This window comes from Augochlora pura, chromosome 4 (assembly GCF_028453695.1).
Source record: "Augochlora pura isolate Apur16 chromosome 4, APUR_v2.2.1, whole genome shotgun sequence".
NCBI classification, from domain to species: domain Eukaryota; kingdom Metazoa; phylum Arthropoda; class Insecta; order Hymenoptera; family Halictidae; genus Augochlora; species Augochlora pura.
This window is the reverse complement of record NC_135775.1, coordinates 26,499,853-26,515,631: the sequence shown is the minus strand read 5'-3', so window position 1 is coordinate 26,515,631 and position 15,779 is coordinate 26,499,853. Positions and strand designations below refer to the sequence as shown.

Here is a 15,779-nt window from a genome sequence, read left to right as displayed (position 1 = left end):
TACAGCGTTGTCGTTTATCTGGGTTCATCTTGTCGTCAGTATGTTAGTACGCTACGCTGCTACTGTTGTTGCTGTGGCTGGAACTGTGACTACACAACCGTGTTGTTGTTAATACATGCCGTTCGTAATAGTTGAATCTCATTACAATACTTATATTTGTTATTATTACATCCTGTAACGATGTTGACCGCCGATTCTCATTTTTGAGGTACTTGTACAATAATTGACACAAATTCATGGGGAAAATTTGTTCATGTATCTGCTATATGTGTGTAACATTTGACCGGCATTACAATGGCATAGCAAATTTATTGCACACCAGTTACGATCTACCATCTTATCTTACTCTATCAATAAATTGCAAATGGTGAGGGCTGAACAAGAGGGGGTTCAAACAGGAGTAGCCTTTCCCGTGATTCGTGCTAGTTCATATTCCAAGCTGTTCATTCTGAAACATGCCCACCTCTTTTTGTAAAATCTAATTCTCTCTTTTACTATTCATAACAGAGGAAAAAACTTACATCTCAGAACAAAATGTTTGCCAATTTACGTATCCAGGAGCGCATTCTGCGGGACAGGGGTTATACGAATGTATATTCAACATCTTCATGCTAAATTTGTACGAATCTATAGAGACAAATCCCGAATTGCGAACGCTAATGTTCCGAAAAATGCTATCCAATTGCCTGCAACAATTAAGAAAAGTACAAATAAAGAGTACTCGCGCAATACTCGTATGTAATGCGTCATTTCTACACTTTGCAGTTACTTTTGCATCCAAAATAGTCGTGGCTGTTTTAGCCCCGATCGGAATAGTATGCAGTCGTCGAGTAATTGATATAAATATTGAATTGGATCTACCGGCTGGTAAATGATCAAATGTCCAATCAAAAAATGAAACGCCTCAAAGATTTGTTTCTTCCTCAGGTAATTGTGACTTTTGGATTGTACCTCGGTAACGCTAGTCTGAAATTAAGCACCCGATGAAAATTCCAATCTTGATTAATAGCTGCAGCGATCTCTTTTTTTTGGAAATGATATCGATTACCTCGCGAGTCGATACTTTCTGTGAAACTGCAGGAAAAATATTTTGAAAGTAATCGAGATATGTACCCATTTGTTTAATTTTTTTTTTCAAGAATTTGTATTTATTCAATATTGTTTCTTCTTTTCTACAATATCAAATATCATTCAATTTGGTTTCTGCATTTGGCTATGTCAAGGGATTCCCATATTAAGGGTTGTGTTTCAGACTTTTCGTATTCGGATCTTTGATCTTCGTTTTACAAACGGAGTTTCTATGGTGTCACGAATCTTACCGATTTTTGACTTGGGATCTATCAGATTACATATTTTCTGATTACATTATTGGTTATGTTTTCGATTCGTATCTAATTCTGTTGTCTTTTCTCTCTCTTTTGTTTATAGGCAAACCTCCATGTTCATATGTGGCGCCTTTTGTGGGGAAATAATGAAGCTCTGTTCGTTAATCATACAATGCCAGTTGGAGTGGTGGCAATACGCTCAAACTATCAGCCAAATATCGAATGTCGTTCATTTTGCTAGTAGTTTCAGCGTTTCGCCACTACATCAATCGGCGCTGTACGGACAACAAAACGTGCTTCAATGTTTTCTTTAGAAGGTACATCTCTGGCATACGTGACACGAATGCAATACACAGCCATGAATTCTACTCCTACACATTTTTCGTGTTCCCTTAAATTATCGATTAGGCTAGTTAGGAACCCGCCCGATGGTGACATAGCGTCCGAAGGTCGCCGTGGAGGTTTTAGTAGGTACCCTGTAGGGGGGGGGGGGGGCAAGTCGATTTCCCTCCCCCCTGCCCTGCCAACTGTTAAGATTAGCCAACAAAACCGGGGGTGAAGGACATACTCAACATCGAAGGATAGGAACCCCACACTATCCCCAGTCTGCTCCCCCGGGCAGGTGTCTGGCTGGCAGATTTCCTCCACGTTAAAAGAAAAAAGGTTCAGGCCGGTTACGTCAGTTTCAGGACGGTTACGTCATTCACGCCGGTTTGATCTCAGCTTTATAACCGAGACGCGAGATGGCGCTCCTGATCTCTGCTTTTAGACCGAGACGCCAGATGGTCGATTTCTAGTTACAATCCTTGTTCTTTTTTCAGAGATGGTAAGTGCAGGTAAAGCTAGTTCATAAACCCGCCGCTGTGGAGGCGCCGCTTAACCGTTGCTTTCAAGCAAGGGAAATTATTTCACATTTTCAATCAGCTAGAATATTTGTCAGATTTAAAAACATTGCAGTACCTTATACTAAATTTTTTTAAAACGTTTCTCTCGATATCTGTGACACGTTTATTTGATTGACAAAATCGAGTTTGTGCTCGAGCAATCGGCTGAACCACCATCTCTCGCGTTGCTAATTGGCTACCAGTTTCAGCGTTTCACCACGGATTGCGCCACAAGCAGACGGAGGAGTTAGCTTAACTCTACCTTACATAGCTATACTTGAAACGCAATAAGTCGTACACACTATATTTCTCGCTAATTTCTTGGAAATAAACGTTCGCCACTGCGATTCAACTATCTCTGATTATCAAACGTTTTCATTAAACTTTTATTGAATTATCATTGGCAATAAAATACAATATGTATCGACTACCTAATATTTTATACAATATTTACGCGTTAAATTAGCTTAACATTTACTAAAATTTATCGACGAGCAAGGCGTGTTTCAAGGGTCGATCATTTTTCTCAATTGTTGAAACTGTACTTGCACCGAAAGAAATATTTCATACAACAGCTCCTAATTACATTTGTAAAACTGACGCGAATCTGTCTATTTACACAATTAAATACATTTTTGGTCAGACTGTATAGACACACACGAAACGTGAAACGATAGAAACTAAAGGACAAAGTACCCGAAAACCAAGAATGAAGGAACTACCGAAATATTTACACTACCTATTTGCTTAATAGCGTTGTTAATTTATGCTCGGCAAGCTAACAATAATTTACAATAATTACAAACCGAAAGTATGATCGAACACAGTTCGCATGCTGATCGTTTTTCGATTATAAATAACATTTACCATGTTTTAATATATACATATCTACAATCTCGCACGAAACGTATTTAAATACAGTGCAATCACTGGACGCGTTTATCCTCAATGAACACTAAAAACGAAGAATTATCCTAAAATATATACAATCACGAATATTACAAACCTAACGTTTAAACAAATACACGCTGAACTTACTGGCACGACTTAACAAGTTTCTCGGATAATATTTCATCCCTCCGTTCGTGCCGCTTTCTTCGAAAAAAAGCATTTAAATAAATTGTCATATTTACATCCTGTCCACCAGCTATCCAAAAAGGACAGTCAACTAGATAAGGGCGTTCTATTCTATCAACAAAGTGGAGTGTCAGTCGCATTGGTTTGTTTTTTGGTTCCCCAATGAATCCTCTAATCGAGTATATATTCGCGAATAGAAAATCGAACCGTGTTCCACGCGTGAACGATAATTCGGCTGTTTCGAACACACTGGTTCATCGTCAAACATCACAATCTCTCTCTCTCTCTCTCTCTCTCGTACATACCCTCGGACATCGTAACGACCGCCTAATCACAGATTTTGAAGAATCGGTGCCCTCGGTTAAGATTCCCGATACTCGGTTCATCCGAGGCCAAGCATTATGGCAATTAGTCCAACAGTCGACGACACGGTCATACCGTACCCTCAACTAACAGAGACTTTACGAACACCGCCTGCGCGCAATCTTGCCAACAGAGAGGGGCACGCATTTTTTCGATATACATTCTCAACAATCGCAAGTCAGACCCAGCTGAAAACTTGTACATTTTACGCCGCGCGGTTCAAACGACCGAGTCCGAGAGCAGCCTCAGTACCAGCTGTAGAAGGGTTGATGAGGAGTGGGCCTGGGTGGTTGCTGGAAGCCTTGCGCGCTGTAATGGCTGGCGAACGCTTGATGCGGATGGCTGGTGTGCGCGTGGGGCTGCTGGAGGCTGGTCGGGGGGCTCGGGAGTCCGACCCTTCCGCCGCTGGGGATTGGCAGGTTCCAAGAGGGCGAGGTGCTGCCCTGACTAGGCTGTTGTTGTTGCTGCTGTTGCTGTTGTTGTTGTTGTTGCACAGGGGAGACGGAGCTGATCGGGAGATCCGAGGAGGTCAATGGGTCGGAGGAAGGGTTCGAGTTGCCGGAATTTGGACCCATCATGGTCACCAAGGAGTTAGGGGTGGGTGGAAGTTGATGACTGCTGCTTTGTTGGTAGGTCGACGAAGTCGGCGGCACGGGAGATGCTTGGTGGGTCATGTGGTTGGCGCTGGTGGACGAGGTTGGCGGCAGCAGTGTGCTGGGGTAGCTCACCGACGGCGGCAGGCCGTAACTGGGCGCTGATCCGACCGACGAGGGCAGACGGGACGACTCCGACGCCAGCTGATGAGACATGCTTGCGTGGTGAGACGAGTATAGTTCTGGAACTGCAAATGGAAAAACAACGTTATCAATCCACTCTTTTTAGTTTTATTTTATTTATGTTATATATCTAACCAGAGACTATCTTTTTAAATATAATTATACAAATTATTATAGCAAATAAGAGATATAAATTCTACCTTGACTGGAAGAGAACGTAGTGTCAGGCAAAGTCTGTCCATGCGGATGAGCATGCGGGTGGTTCGAGGGTACGGTGGCCGCGGTGTGAGGATGCGGCGCAGCCGGGGGATGGAGAACGTAGGATGCGGCCGGATAAGCCACGGAGCTGACGTAGCCCCCGGAAGTCGTCGATGATAATTGTTTCCTGAGCCGGGCCCTTCTGTTGCTGAACCAAACCTGGATCCTAGCCTCCGTTAACTTGGTCCTTTGGGCCAGCTCCTCCCTCGTGTAGATGTCCGGATACTGAGTCCTCTCGAACGCTCTTTCCAACTCGTCCAGCTGGTGGGCCGTGAAGGTAGTTCTGCTCCTTCTCTGCTTCCTCTTCAGGGGGATGCCTGGCTCGCTCTCGCAGTCTGAACCTGAGCTGGTTTTGCCTGCACATAAAAGAAAACAATCGATTAAGAATCTGAATCAATTTTGAAATTCGATAGTAATTATTTTAGATAATTATTGAGGTGTATATATTAAATATTTTCGATAATTACTGAGGTATATATATATAATGGTATTTCGTGTCGGTTGAGGTTAAGGGGGGTTCTCACACCATCAAATAATCAGAATTGAGTTTCTGTAATAAAGAAACGACATTAAAGTCTATTTGTGGTGTAAGTTCGTTTCGTCACTTCAATCATACACGCGGTTCTCTTTCTAATTCACTAGATCTTCATATGTCTTCCCCACGCGATGACAAAATCGATCCCTACTCGTCAGCTGTCACCGACTCACTATGGCCGCGTTGAGCGGCGGATTTGAATGAAACAAATACAGTTTCTTTACATATATATTAATTATTTTAGATAATTATTGAGGTATATAGCAGTATTATTAAGTCGTCTGCAGCGATTTTTATACGTATCAAGCGAAAGGGTTGTCGAGGTTATGTCTTCGCTACTTCACAAATGGAATCACAGCGGAGACCTCCTCCACCTCGGAGAAGAAGGAGGAGGATATCTTACAACACGAAGCTTCCTCGTTGCTGGTCCGGCGTTAACAACCGACACGACTGGTTAGCAGAACGAGCAACAAAATAATAGAAATACAGCGAAATAATGGGGTGCCGCGCGGGACCCCAGAGAGAGAGAGAGAGAGAGAGAGAGAGAGAGGGTCGAAAATTACGGGGTCGTGTCTAATAGCTATTAATTCCTCGTGTCACCTGCCCGGGCCCCGGTCCCTCCAGGTGAACGCACGTTTATGGTTTGTTTTGCCGAACCCAGGAGTTCAAAGAGGGACCGCTCTCTCCGCGCCGCACACATTGCGCTGGTTATTTCACACTCGATTCGCGACCGACCATACTGTTCTCTCCCATATCCCCCACCCACCCCATACCCCCTTTTGACTCTTTTGTTTCAATTGCTACAGCCGCGTCCATTGTTATCGACAGGCATAAATATATCGAAATTTATATATTTTGCCGAGTGTGAGAGTTTGGTTATACATGGACCATGTATAGTTTGGTATAGCATGGTAACTAGGATTTGATTTTAATTTTATTAATGAAATTTATTTTACTATTGAAATTTATTTGGTGCCATTTAAAATATTCAAAGTATTCAAAAAATTGTCAAGGACTGTTAACTGTTGCAGTAGTTGGAAAATTTAATTCCATAATGTATAAAATGCTGCAAGTTATATGAAATCGAGACGCTGCGAGTTTAAAAAAATATTTTGTATTTCCAGTTGAGAAATCGCTCCCGACTGCAAAGGGTTAACAATGTCAACGCTATTTTGTTAATTATGTAAAAATTGTCGTTTGGCGTTTCAGTGGCGCCACTCGAGTTCGAAGGGTTAATAAATAGCAGAGGGGAGTCGAGAACAAAATGGCGGGGAATTTCGAAAATCTGACGGAAGCGCGACGTCGACGGCGCGTCGCTATAGTTTAGCGGAACGCCAGAAGCGTAGCCGATGCGAGAAAGGAAAAGGAAGAAGCCGGGTCCCCGGGTCCGGGAATAGAGTCCGTGTCGAATGGGCATCAACGCGGGGCGTCCCGGCGTCAGGCGTCGTCGGCCGATTAGTCGCGGCCCGCGCAAAAGCCCGCGCTCTCCCGCTCGACAATTTCAAGACGACGACGACGACGACGCTTCGCGCGGCGGGGCCTTCGCTCTCTTCCGCGCGCGCGGCCTCTTCTTCTTTTTACGGACGCGTCTCGTCCGACTCCGCGGTTCCCCGATGATAAATTCCCTGCAATCTAAAAATGCGTCTGCGAGAGTCCCGGCGTCGCCGTCGCTCGAATTCCTCCCCGCGTGCCTCTCTCTCTCTCTCTCTGTCTCTCTATTATTCGACGCCTAACTCAACTACCACAATTTCCTCCCCCACGATTACGCCTCGACTTATTTTGTCCGCGGGTCCATTGATGTCGCAAAGCCGCTGAAATAATCCATCTTCCACGGGGAAAAATACGCTTTACTCGCTTATATAATACAGTCGTTACCGCCGCGCGTGTTTACGCTTCGAGAGTCGCATAATACACTTCCCCCTCCCCTCCTTCCTCCCTATACCGCAAGAAAGTATTGTGACACTTAAGGAAAATGAGATAAATCTGAGAAACCTATTTGGAAATTCTTTATCTTTTGGATTCGATGGTAAACTTTTGGAAAAATTTAACAAGTGGATTTTATGTATATTTTCGACGGTGTAATCAAGGTATATAATAATATAATAATAGAAATTAAGGAAACTCTAAAAGAGACTTCGAAAGAAGAATTCGAATGTTCCCTGTGCCAAATGCAAACCCCATAAATATCCGCGGCGTATTAATAAGGGGCTCTCGAGCAGTTCTTCAAGGAAATGAAGGGTTAAATGAGGGGTCCTCGATGTGTATCTTCCGTACGAAAGAGCGACGCGCTCGCGCGACGTTCTCGTGATCGCGGATCGACGCCGAAATTGATCGATAAATCCTTGTAAAACGCACCTTTATCGGAGCTCATTAAACCGGCCGCTTCTTTCTCCTTCTCAACCCTTTCAACGAGTTCTCGAAACCCGGAGTGAAGCGACTCCGCCGTGGCTCGGTTCCGCCTCGAAACGCGTCGGATGGAAACGATTTCGCGGGATCAGAAATTGCAACCTTCCGCGAGGCTCGAGAGCGCCCTGCTACCGGCCGGTTATTACCAAACTTTCGAACCCCGGAATTAACCCGCTGGGTGTTAGAGATTGCCGGGTAGCTCGACCGGAGCGATTCCGCGGGGCACGGAGAGCGTCGGCAGAGCTCGGCGAACGGCGCACGCGTTCGTTTTCTCTCGCGAAAAATCAGAGAAAAATAGACGGGAAAAATGTTATTGAATTATGAAGCGAAACTCGAGAAATTTAAATAGTTCATTTTTGGAATAGAAAAGTGAATGGTACCGCATCGATTGTTCTTTCAATTTTCATATTCGAGGCAATATTTAATATTTTAACATTGCGTTAATCCTTGCAATATTTAACTCTAAACTCGGCTTATGGGATTGTTGGAGACCCTACGATATTTTTCAATTTTCTGTAGACGTTGTATAAAAATACTAAAAATTTGAAAAATGGTAAATAATATTTTAATTACTATTTATATTGAAAAATGGCGGGGAGTCGTTCTAAGGTTAATACGACGTTGCGAACCTTGTCCAAATAATTACGCAAAAATGAAACTCTTTAAATTAAAGAAAACTTCTCTCGAACGTTAAAAGATCGAATTTCCATAGAGAAATTTCTATAAAAATTAAATTCGCAGAAGAACGACGACTCTAAACGCGCGGTGGTTTGTCGACGACCGCGTTCGGTGGTCGGCGCTTCCCCGAGTTTCCCACCCCCGCGGCAGTTAACGCCGTGTTTTTGCCCTCCTCTTTTTGTTTTGAAAGAGCGGGGACCGACCGTCGGGTGGCGGCCGATCGACTTACAAATCTACCGGGGGCCAGGGTCTTCTCTTTCTCGTTCCTCTCTTTCAAGTCCGCCGACGAAACGCTTCTGTTCCGGGCCGGCCCCTTGACAGACCACCGCCGTCGGAACGAGCCTCGGCTGTCGGTGTCTCTTCGCCCGAGGGTGGAAACAACCCCCTACCGTGAGAAATCCTTAGCGTCGATCATCGCGCCCTGCTCTCGAAAGATATTTTACCGAGAGACAAATCGATGTATATTCTATGCGAGAAGTATAGAACATAGTGTTTGGAAAATCCACTAATATATTATTTATGTAATTTTTATAATTAACCCTTAATTAGGCGCATTAAGAAAATCACCCGATTAGGCGCATGGGGTCTTATAACCTCAAATAAACCCAAAAAATAACCCCAAAAAAACATTGGGAAAGGAATATCAGAAAGGAATAAAACTTAATGGATTTCTATAGTAATTAATAAAGTTCTTTAATATACTGAACTTTAAGAAACAAATACTTACTGTGACCCTGTGGCCCTGACCCCGTGCGCCTAATTAAGGGTTAATAGTTTCCTTCGCATGTTGGCGTTAAAGCCCAAGAATAAAAACCTAATACTATATTCCACGAATTTTATTTTTCATCGCGCGACGATGACGAGAGTTTATAAAACAAAATTAAATAACACCAAAGCAACGAAAAATTAGATAACACAGACGCGCGTTTGAAAAATTGAGAAGCGAAAATCTCTGCAACTTGGGATTGTTAAGAGAAAGTTATTGAATTGTTAATTGTAAGAAGAAGAACCATCGTGCAATCAATGCAGACATGTGTTAAATCGTATAAAAATGCAATTTGGAAAAAATAGTATTTCGATTCTGCTTGTTAGTATTTAAAATGGCTGCCATCCTGACAAACTACTTAAAGATTTAAAAGATCAGACAAACTATTTAAAAGATCGTCGCGACCAATCGTTCTCAATATTTGAAGAAACTTCGTCCACCGCGGCGCGTTGCCGCGCTAACCGCCTAAGCGACGGCGTTTAGGGTTGTCCCAGCGCGGCCCGCATATAGATGATGATCGTCAAAGTATTAACACTCGTGGGGCCCACTTTCCTCGAGCGAGCTAATTGCACAGGGAGCGCGCTAGTATAATCAAGCGCGATGAATCGGCCAAGAGAATCGTTCACCCGAATCCTCGCCGATCCGGCGAGGATCCTCGAGATCTCTTCTTCTCTCTCCACCTTCCTCCCTCGACACCATCGTCTCGAAGTCTCTCGTAGTCTCTCGTGTTCTCTCGCGTTCCCGTTACCACCTCTCGGCTTCTCTTCGGTTCCCGATACCACCTATCGAACTTTCGGGGCCCGCGTGCACGTGGGCATGTACCGGGCGGCGAGAAAATTACAGAGAGCTACCGATCGTTCTGCGGGGCCCCGGGAACCCGGTAATTTCCAAGATCGAGAAACGCGAGGCTGATTAATGCGCGACCATTTAATTTATTCATTCACCGTTTTCTCCGCCGCTGCGCTGCGCTGCGCGGAGAGCGTACACGGCTCCCGTCGGAGAGAGGCGATTCCCTTGGTGGTCTTGGCATGGCCAGCTGATGGGGCGTGTCATCGGGAACACGATCGTGAGCGCGAACTCGCTACTAAGTTCCGACATCTTCGCAATTTTCCTATTCCGATCGGTTCTGGTGATTATGCTTATTTCGTGCTACTTGCGCGGGGCCCGAGCAAAACTCCCTCTCTCTCTCTCTCTCTCTCTCTCTTCGTGGGCCGGGCCTTGCACGAGGGAGGGGGTGAGTTCGGGGAATCATTAAAGGCCGTGAGCTCCTAACGGGTTTCATCCTATGCCGCCGCCGGCCGCCGTCGTCTACTTTGTACCCTGATGCAAATTATTTAAACGCGATCGACGCTTGAAAACTGTTTCGGGAACAATGTTTCGAGTCTTAATTAATCACCGATTCACTGGATTACGCGTTATCATTAACCCTTAGCACTCGAGTGGCGCCAATAAAAATCGTAATATCATTTCCAAAATAATTTTGACAGTATTAAATATCCTATTATTTAAAAAAGATTGTTAAAAGCGTAACAATTTTACGATTCGCTAGAATGAATTTCGTATTCATAAATTGTACTAAGTTATATAAAATGGGAATTTTGGCGGCTGGTTTAAATAGCTGTTTTAGATCTAGGCTTAAAATCGCTTCGAGTGCAAAGGGTTAAATATGTATTAATGCGATTATTTGGAAATTTATGCCACCAACATCTGAATCTATTAATTAACCTTTCGCGGTCCGATGTCGACCCTAAGGCGCCGCTGAAAATTAATCGTGCCACGTTTCAAACTCATTTTTATCAACTTTACTTACATACAAAAAAATCGTTAAGAGCAACTGTTAATTATCGCAAGAGTCGCAAATATTAATTATATAATATGCAAAACGCGCAAAGGTTACTTGAAATAGAAACGCTGTAAGTTTGGAGAAATATTTTGGATCTCGAGTTCAAAATGGCTCCGACCGCGAAGGGTTAAATATCTGTAAAGTGTGAATTAAGAAGAATGTTTTTCATATAGATTTATATAAATCAACGAATCTGTTTCAATATTAATTTGAATTGGATCTGTTCCGAAAATTCTAATTCTCGCTTCGAGATTTAAAGAAGCGTCGACATTTATTTTCCAACGAACATCGATTGAAAATATTTCAGCTTCGGAAGATATCCGGCGACTAAGTACAGAGCCCGAATAAAATGGCGGCGACACGTTCTACATTGTAGATGAGGCGGTTGTAAACGTGTTTGACACACTTTTTTACAAACGAACGTCCGGCAGAGAGATTATTAGGTGGAACGGTTCGCGGCGAGCACCGGAAGCGCATAAAGATGTCTTATTTTCCCGAGGGTCAGGGAGTCGCGCGATAGCCCACGGTTCCCGATGATATCAAAAGTGGTTTAGATCGCGGCTGGCCGATAAAAGAGCAGCGAGTCGTCCGCGCGGAGGGTTCTGCAAGTTTCCGCGAGCGGAGGCGGTTCGAGGCCTCTATCGAGCCCTGATATCTGATCGAGGTGATCTTCGTGACGCGTGTGTTAGAACCCCCGGATCTTCGTTCCGTGGTTTAAGCTCCTTAGGGGAGGCGGAACACGGCCGCGACTAAGAAACAGTTTTTCGTAAGGTGCGCGATGATTAAAGAGTCCCGGGTGGAAAGTTTCTGGCCGGAGCCGCGAATTAACTGCGAACTACATCGCTAAGCTCCACTTTTGATCTGCCTCGTAATTTCCTGCGCGGGTAATTTGCCCCGCGGATGGAACATTACCCTGCGCGCAGGAAGCTGTTACACCTTAATGGTCGCTTTTATCGCGGACACACTTTTTGCTGGGAAAAACCGACGGCGAATTTCGCGCGGCCGTGCATACGAAGGGTCGAAGGGAACGACGAGAATTTCAAGCGATAAAGAGAGAGAGGGGAAAGCGTTCGTGGAAAACCTCTGCCGGAGAGGCTCGAACTTTCTGGCGTAACCGTCGCGCTGAATTTCCAACGGCGGCTCGTCCTCGGGGCCGAGAAAATTAGGGGTGGTAAAAAAGCCCGGCCGATTCAATTTCCGACTCCGGCCATCGGAGGCCTCGAGAGGACCAAATTACGGGAGCCGCGGTGTCGTTATAATCTAATTTTCCACGGTGGCGCTGTCGCGGGGGAACCATTCCCGAGAGCCTCTGATTCACTGATTCAGCCGGATCATCAATCTTGGTCGGCCCCGCGGATACGCGAAAGAACGCGCGCGGACATTTTTTTGTCCGCCGCTTTTTCGAAATACATTCAACCACCGATACTTTTCCCATCCCCGCGTGTCTCGACGACATTTTTCTCGACTCGTTTTTATCGAATCGCGCGCGCGCATTCCTCGATTGCGAAATTTCCGTCGCTGATTGAAATTGTTCGAGCAAACTCACCGTCTCCCAGCTTGGCCTCCTCCTCGGGATCCCGTCCTCTGAGCAGCCTGGAGATCGCGGAGACGCTCGGCGCGCTCGTCCTGTCGCAGATCCCTTCTTTGATCAGCCGGTCGCGTATCTCCCAAGAGAATATGCCCGGATTGTCGCGCTTGTACTCCTCGATCCTTGCCTCGACTTCCGGCGTGGCCACTCGCGGCTTGCTGCCGCCGATCACGCCCGGCCTGATGCTTCCGGTTTCCTGGTACCGGTTCAGTATCTTCGAGACGCAGCCGTGAGACACCCTCAATTGTCTGCCGAAGCGGGTACAAAGGGAAACGTTATATACCGTAATCGAGATGAAAGAAACAAGCTTCGAACCAATGCAGAGCTTATGAAAATTCAAAGTTATTAGGTTGGAAACTATGAAACGGGCGTTTTTCTCTAGCTTGTATATAGCTGCAGCGCCCGTTTCATAGTTTCCAACCTAATATCGACATTTCACCAAATAATTTTAGATTGTTTCACAAGAAGGTTGGAAACTATGAAACGGGCGCTGCAGCCGTATACAGACTAGACGAAAACGCCCGTTTCATAGTTTCCAACCTTCTTGTGAAGATATCTAAAATTATTTGGTGAGATGTCGATATTAGGTTGGAAACTATGAAACGAGCGTTTTTGTCTAGTCTGTATACCATAATCGAGATGAAAGAAGTAAGCTTCGAACCAATGCAGAGCTTATGAAAATTCAAAGTTATTAGGTTGGAAACTATGAAACGGGCGTTTTTGTCTAGTGTGTAAACGGTTGCAGCGCCCGTTTCATAGTTTCCAAGCCAATATCGACATTTCACCAAATAATTTTAAGAGATTTTTGACAAGAAGGTTGGAAACTATGAAACGGGCATTTTCGTCTAGCCTGTATACGGCTGCAGCGCCCGTTTCATAGTTTCCAACCTTCTTGTGAAAAAATCTAAAATCATTTGGTGAAATGTCGATATTAGGTTGGAAACTATGAAACGGGCGTTCTTGTCTAGCCTGTATACGACTGCAGCGCCCGTTTCATAGTTTCCAACCGACATTTCACCAAATAATTTTAGATTTTTCACAAGAAGGTTGGAAACTATGAAACGGGCATTTTTGTCTAGCCTATATACGGCTGCAGCGCCCGTTTCATAGTTTCCAACCTATTTCCCGAGTAAAAATTAAATGCCCAACGTTTTATATTGAATTATTAACTCTAATTTTTTATTATCATAATAAGGGTTAGGTAATCTCAGTTTTCAACTTTAATAGTCGGCTTACCTCGATATGACGCACGGCCTGATCCCGGTCGCGGCCATCTCGACGATCTTCAACCGGATATGGTTCGGCAGTGGCCGCCCGTTGATGAAGACACCTCCGAGCTGATTGACGCGGCCCTGACCCGGTATCGATCCCAAATCTGTGACAGAAAAAGATCCTCCATCAGTTCCGGAACAACCCCCGAGGAAGTTAGTTCCTTTGATCCGCAAGGTCGATTTTCGGAATCGGCGAGATCCTTTTGTTTCGCTGTCGAGCAGCGAAAGACCGCGCGAGTCGGACCCGAACACAGTCGCCCGACGGCGAATATAAAGAGAAACATGGATTTATCGTTCCACCTTCGCCTCGACGCGTGTTTCCTGCGTTCACGCGGCGGAGGCTCGACGGCTCCGAAGGGGAGCGCGACGGAAGAAGGAAGGAGACTCGGGAGAGCCGAGAAGGAAAGAGTTATTGTGCCACGCGGTCCCATAAATAACGATAAGACCAATGAATTCTAAGGGTTTACGACGCACAACACTGATAGCGTATAATTTGCCCGGGTCGCGAGCGTGCGGATCGAGACGGCTCTCGCTCTCGTTCGAGAGATCCTCCTTCGTACGCTCGCCTAATTAAATATCTCCCTAAGGATCAAACAAAGTACGACGGATCTCGCGATCGCGTCGGAAAGAGTCGCGCGGAGAACCTTTCGTCGACGTCGACGCGCTGGGAAAACGAAGGCGGGTCTCCGTCGACGCGATTAATCGTCGCGGCAAGTGTTTTTCCAGCGAGCAATTTATTCGATGAACCTGGACGCAGACGCGGGGACGCAGGCGCAGCAGAATCTTTTCGCCGACGGCGAGAGGCCGCCGATTCGAACGCAACGAGTTAGTTCTCTTACGCTGGATCCGCCAACTAATCGAGTCGAATATTACCGGGATCGATCGCGATCGCGATCGAAAAGCGAGCAAAACAGCTTCGCTCGGCCGACTACTCTCTGACTCATTTATTCCCGGCATAGTAACGAGATGAAAAACTCCGCGTGTGTCTCCCCGCCGCGCGATACACACGATTATACATAGAATATAAAGTGCGGCGCGCGTGGTCGTCGAAGCGAGACACCGCCGCGAGGAAAAACGAATTGTTGGTTACTTGTTGCCCGATAGCATAATCGAACCAGACGATCGATATCAAAAAAATCGCTTCGCGCGCCGGCTTTGGCTTCTCGACGGCCACCTATTTCGCGAACCTATTGCTCGCGCGGCAAGAAGCTGTACCGTTTTATGGAAACCCTTGGTTATTGTTGCTACGACTGCAGATATTGGATGAAGAAACGATGGAGGTCTTTTTACTTATTTATGGTACATCTTTGGGAACCAGCTTGTACATCTCGAGAAATATATTTTAATTATCGGCCTAGCAAATGTTTAATTGTAATTTAAACATTTAGAATACAGAATATTACTTAACCTCTTAGCTGCGGACGACGTATATACACGTCATAAGGAAATGGCGATTTTACATTTGAAAACAAAAATTTTCCTCCTATGTTTTAGATTAAAATGATTGTGCAACCTATTCATAAATTTTGCACATTCTAGAATAATTCTAGAACAACTTGACAAGAAAAACTGTACTTAATGTGATCAGTAAAACACATATAAAATTGATCTCAAAAATATATCGACGCAGCTAAGTGGTTAATATACTTAAATACTTAATATACAGAAATTAATTTTTCAATCATTGTACCTGATTTTCTAGATAAATTGCATGGTAAAAAATTTTGTTCAGAACGATTGTTAACAACGTCGGAGATTGTTCTATCTGGCATATCGATCTGAATAATTGAAAATGCGCCGAGCATCGCTCAATGACGTTCGACTTAAAAAAAAAAGAGCTTATGGTATCGTGACATAACTGCGGTCGCGGAACAGATTTTCATTTGAAAAAAAAAAAACAAAAACCACATCGAAGACCTTCGACGTCGCGATGGAAAAAAATTCGAACGCGATGCAGGAAGCTCTCGATTTTCGCAGAAAAATCGTAGAAGAACCGTCGTCGTCCGATC

The 15,779-nt window shown here is 44.8% G+C and overlaps 2 protein-coding genes across 2 annotated transcripts; both read right to left on the bottom strand.

The window, feature by feature from the left end:
- Window positions 1-201: 201 nt before the first annotated feature.
- LOC144468317 (uncharacterized) lies at window positions 202-1,308 on the bottom strand. The gene is made up of 4 exons (XM_078177718.1): window positions 1,049-1,308; window positions 770-966; window positions 522-686; window positions 202-448 (listed from the first exon to the last, which is right to left on the bottom strand). Exons 1-4 carry the CDS (start codon window positions 1,115-1,117, stop codon window positions 391-393), a joined length of 489 nt encoding a protein of 162 aa, XP_078033844.1. The 5' UTR covers window positions 1,118-1,308; the 3' UTR covers window positions 202-390.
- Window positions 1,309-2,645: 1,337 nt separating this feature from the next.
- On the bottom strand, window positions 2,646-15,542 carry LOC144468564 (segmentation protein paired). The gene is made up of 5 exons (XM_078178128.1): window positions 15,461-15,542; window positions 13,736-13,874; window positions 12,458-12,747; window positions 4,626-5,039; window positions 2,646-4,490 (listed from the first exon to the last, which is right to left on the bottom strand). Exons 1-5 carry the CDS (start codon window positions 15,540-15,542, stop codon window positions 3,895-3,897), a joined length of 1,521 nt encoding a protein of 506 aa, XP_078034254.1. The 3' UTR covers window positions 2,646-3,894.
- Between the last annotated feature and the right edge of the window lie 237 nt (window positions 15,543-15,779).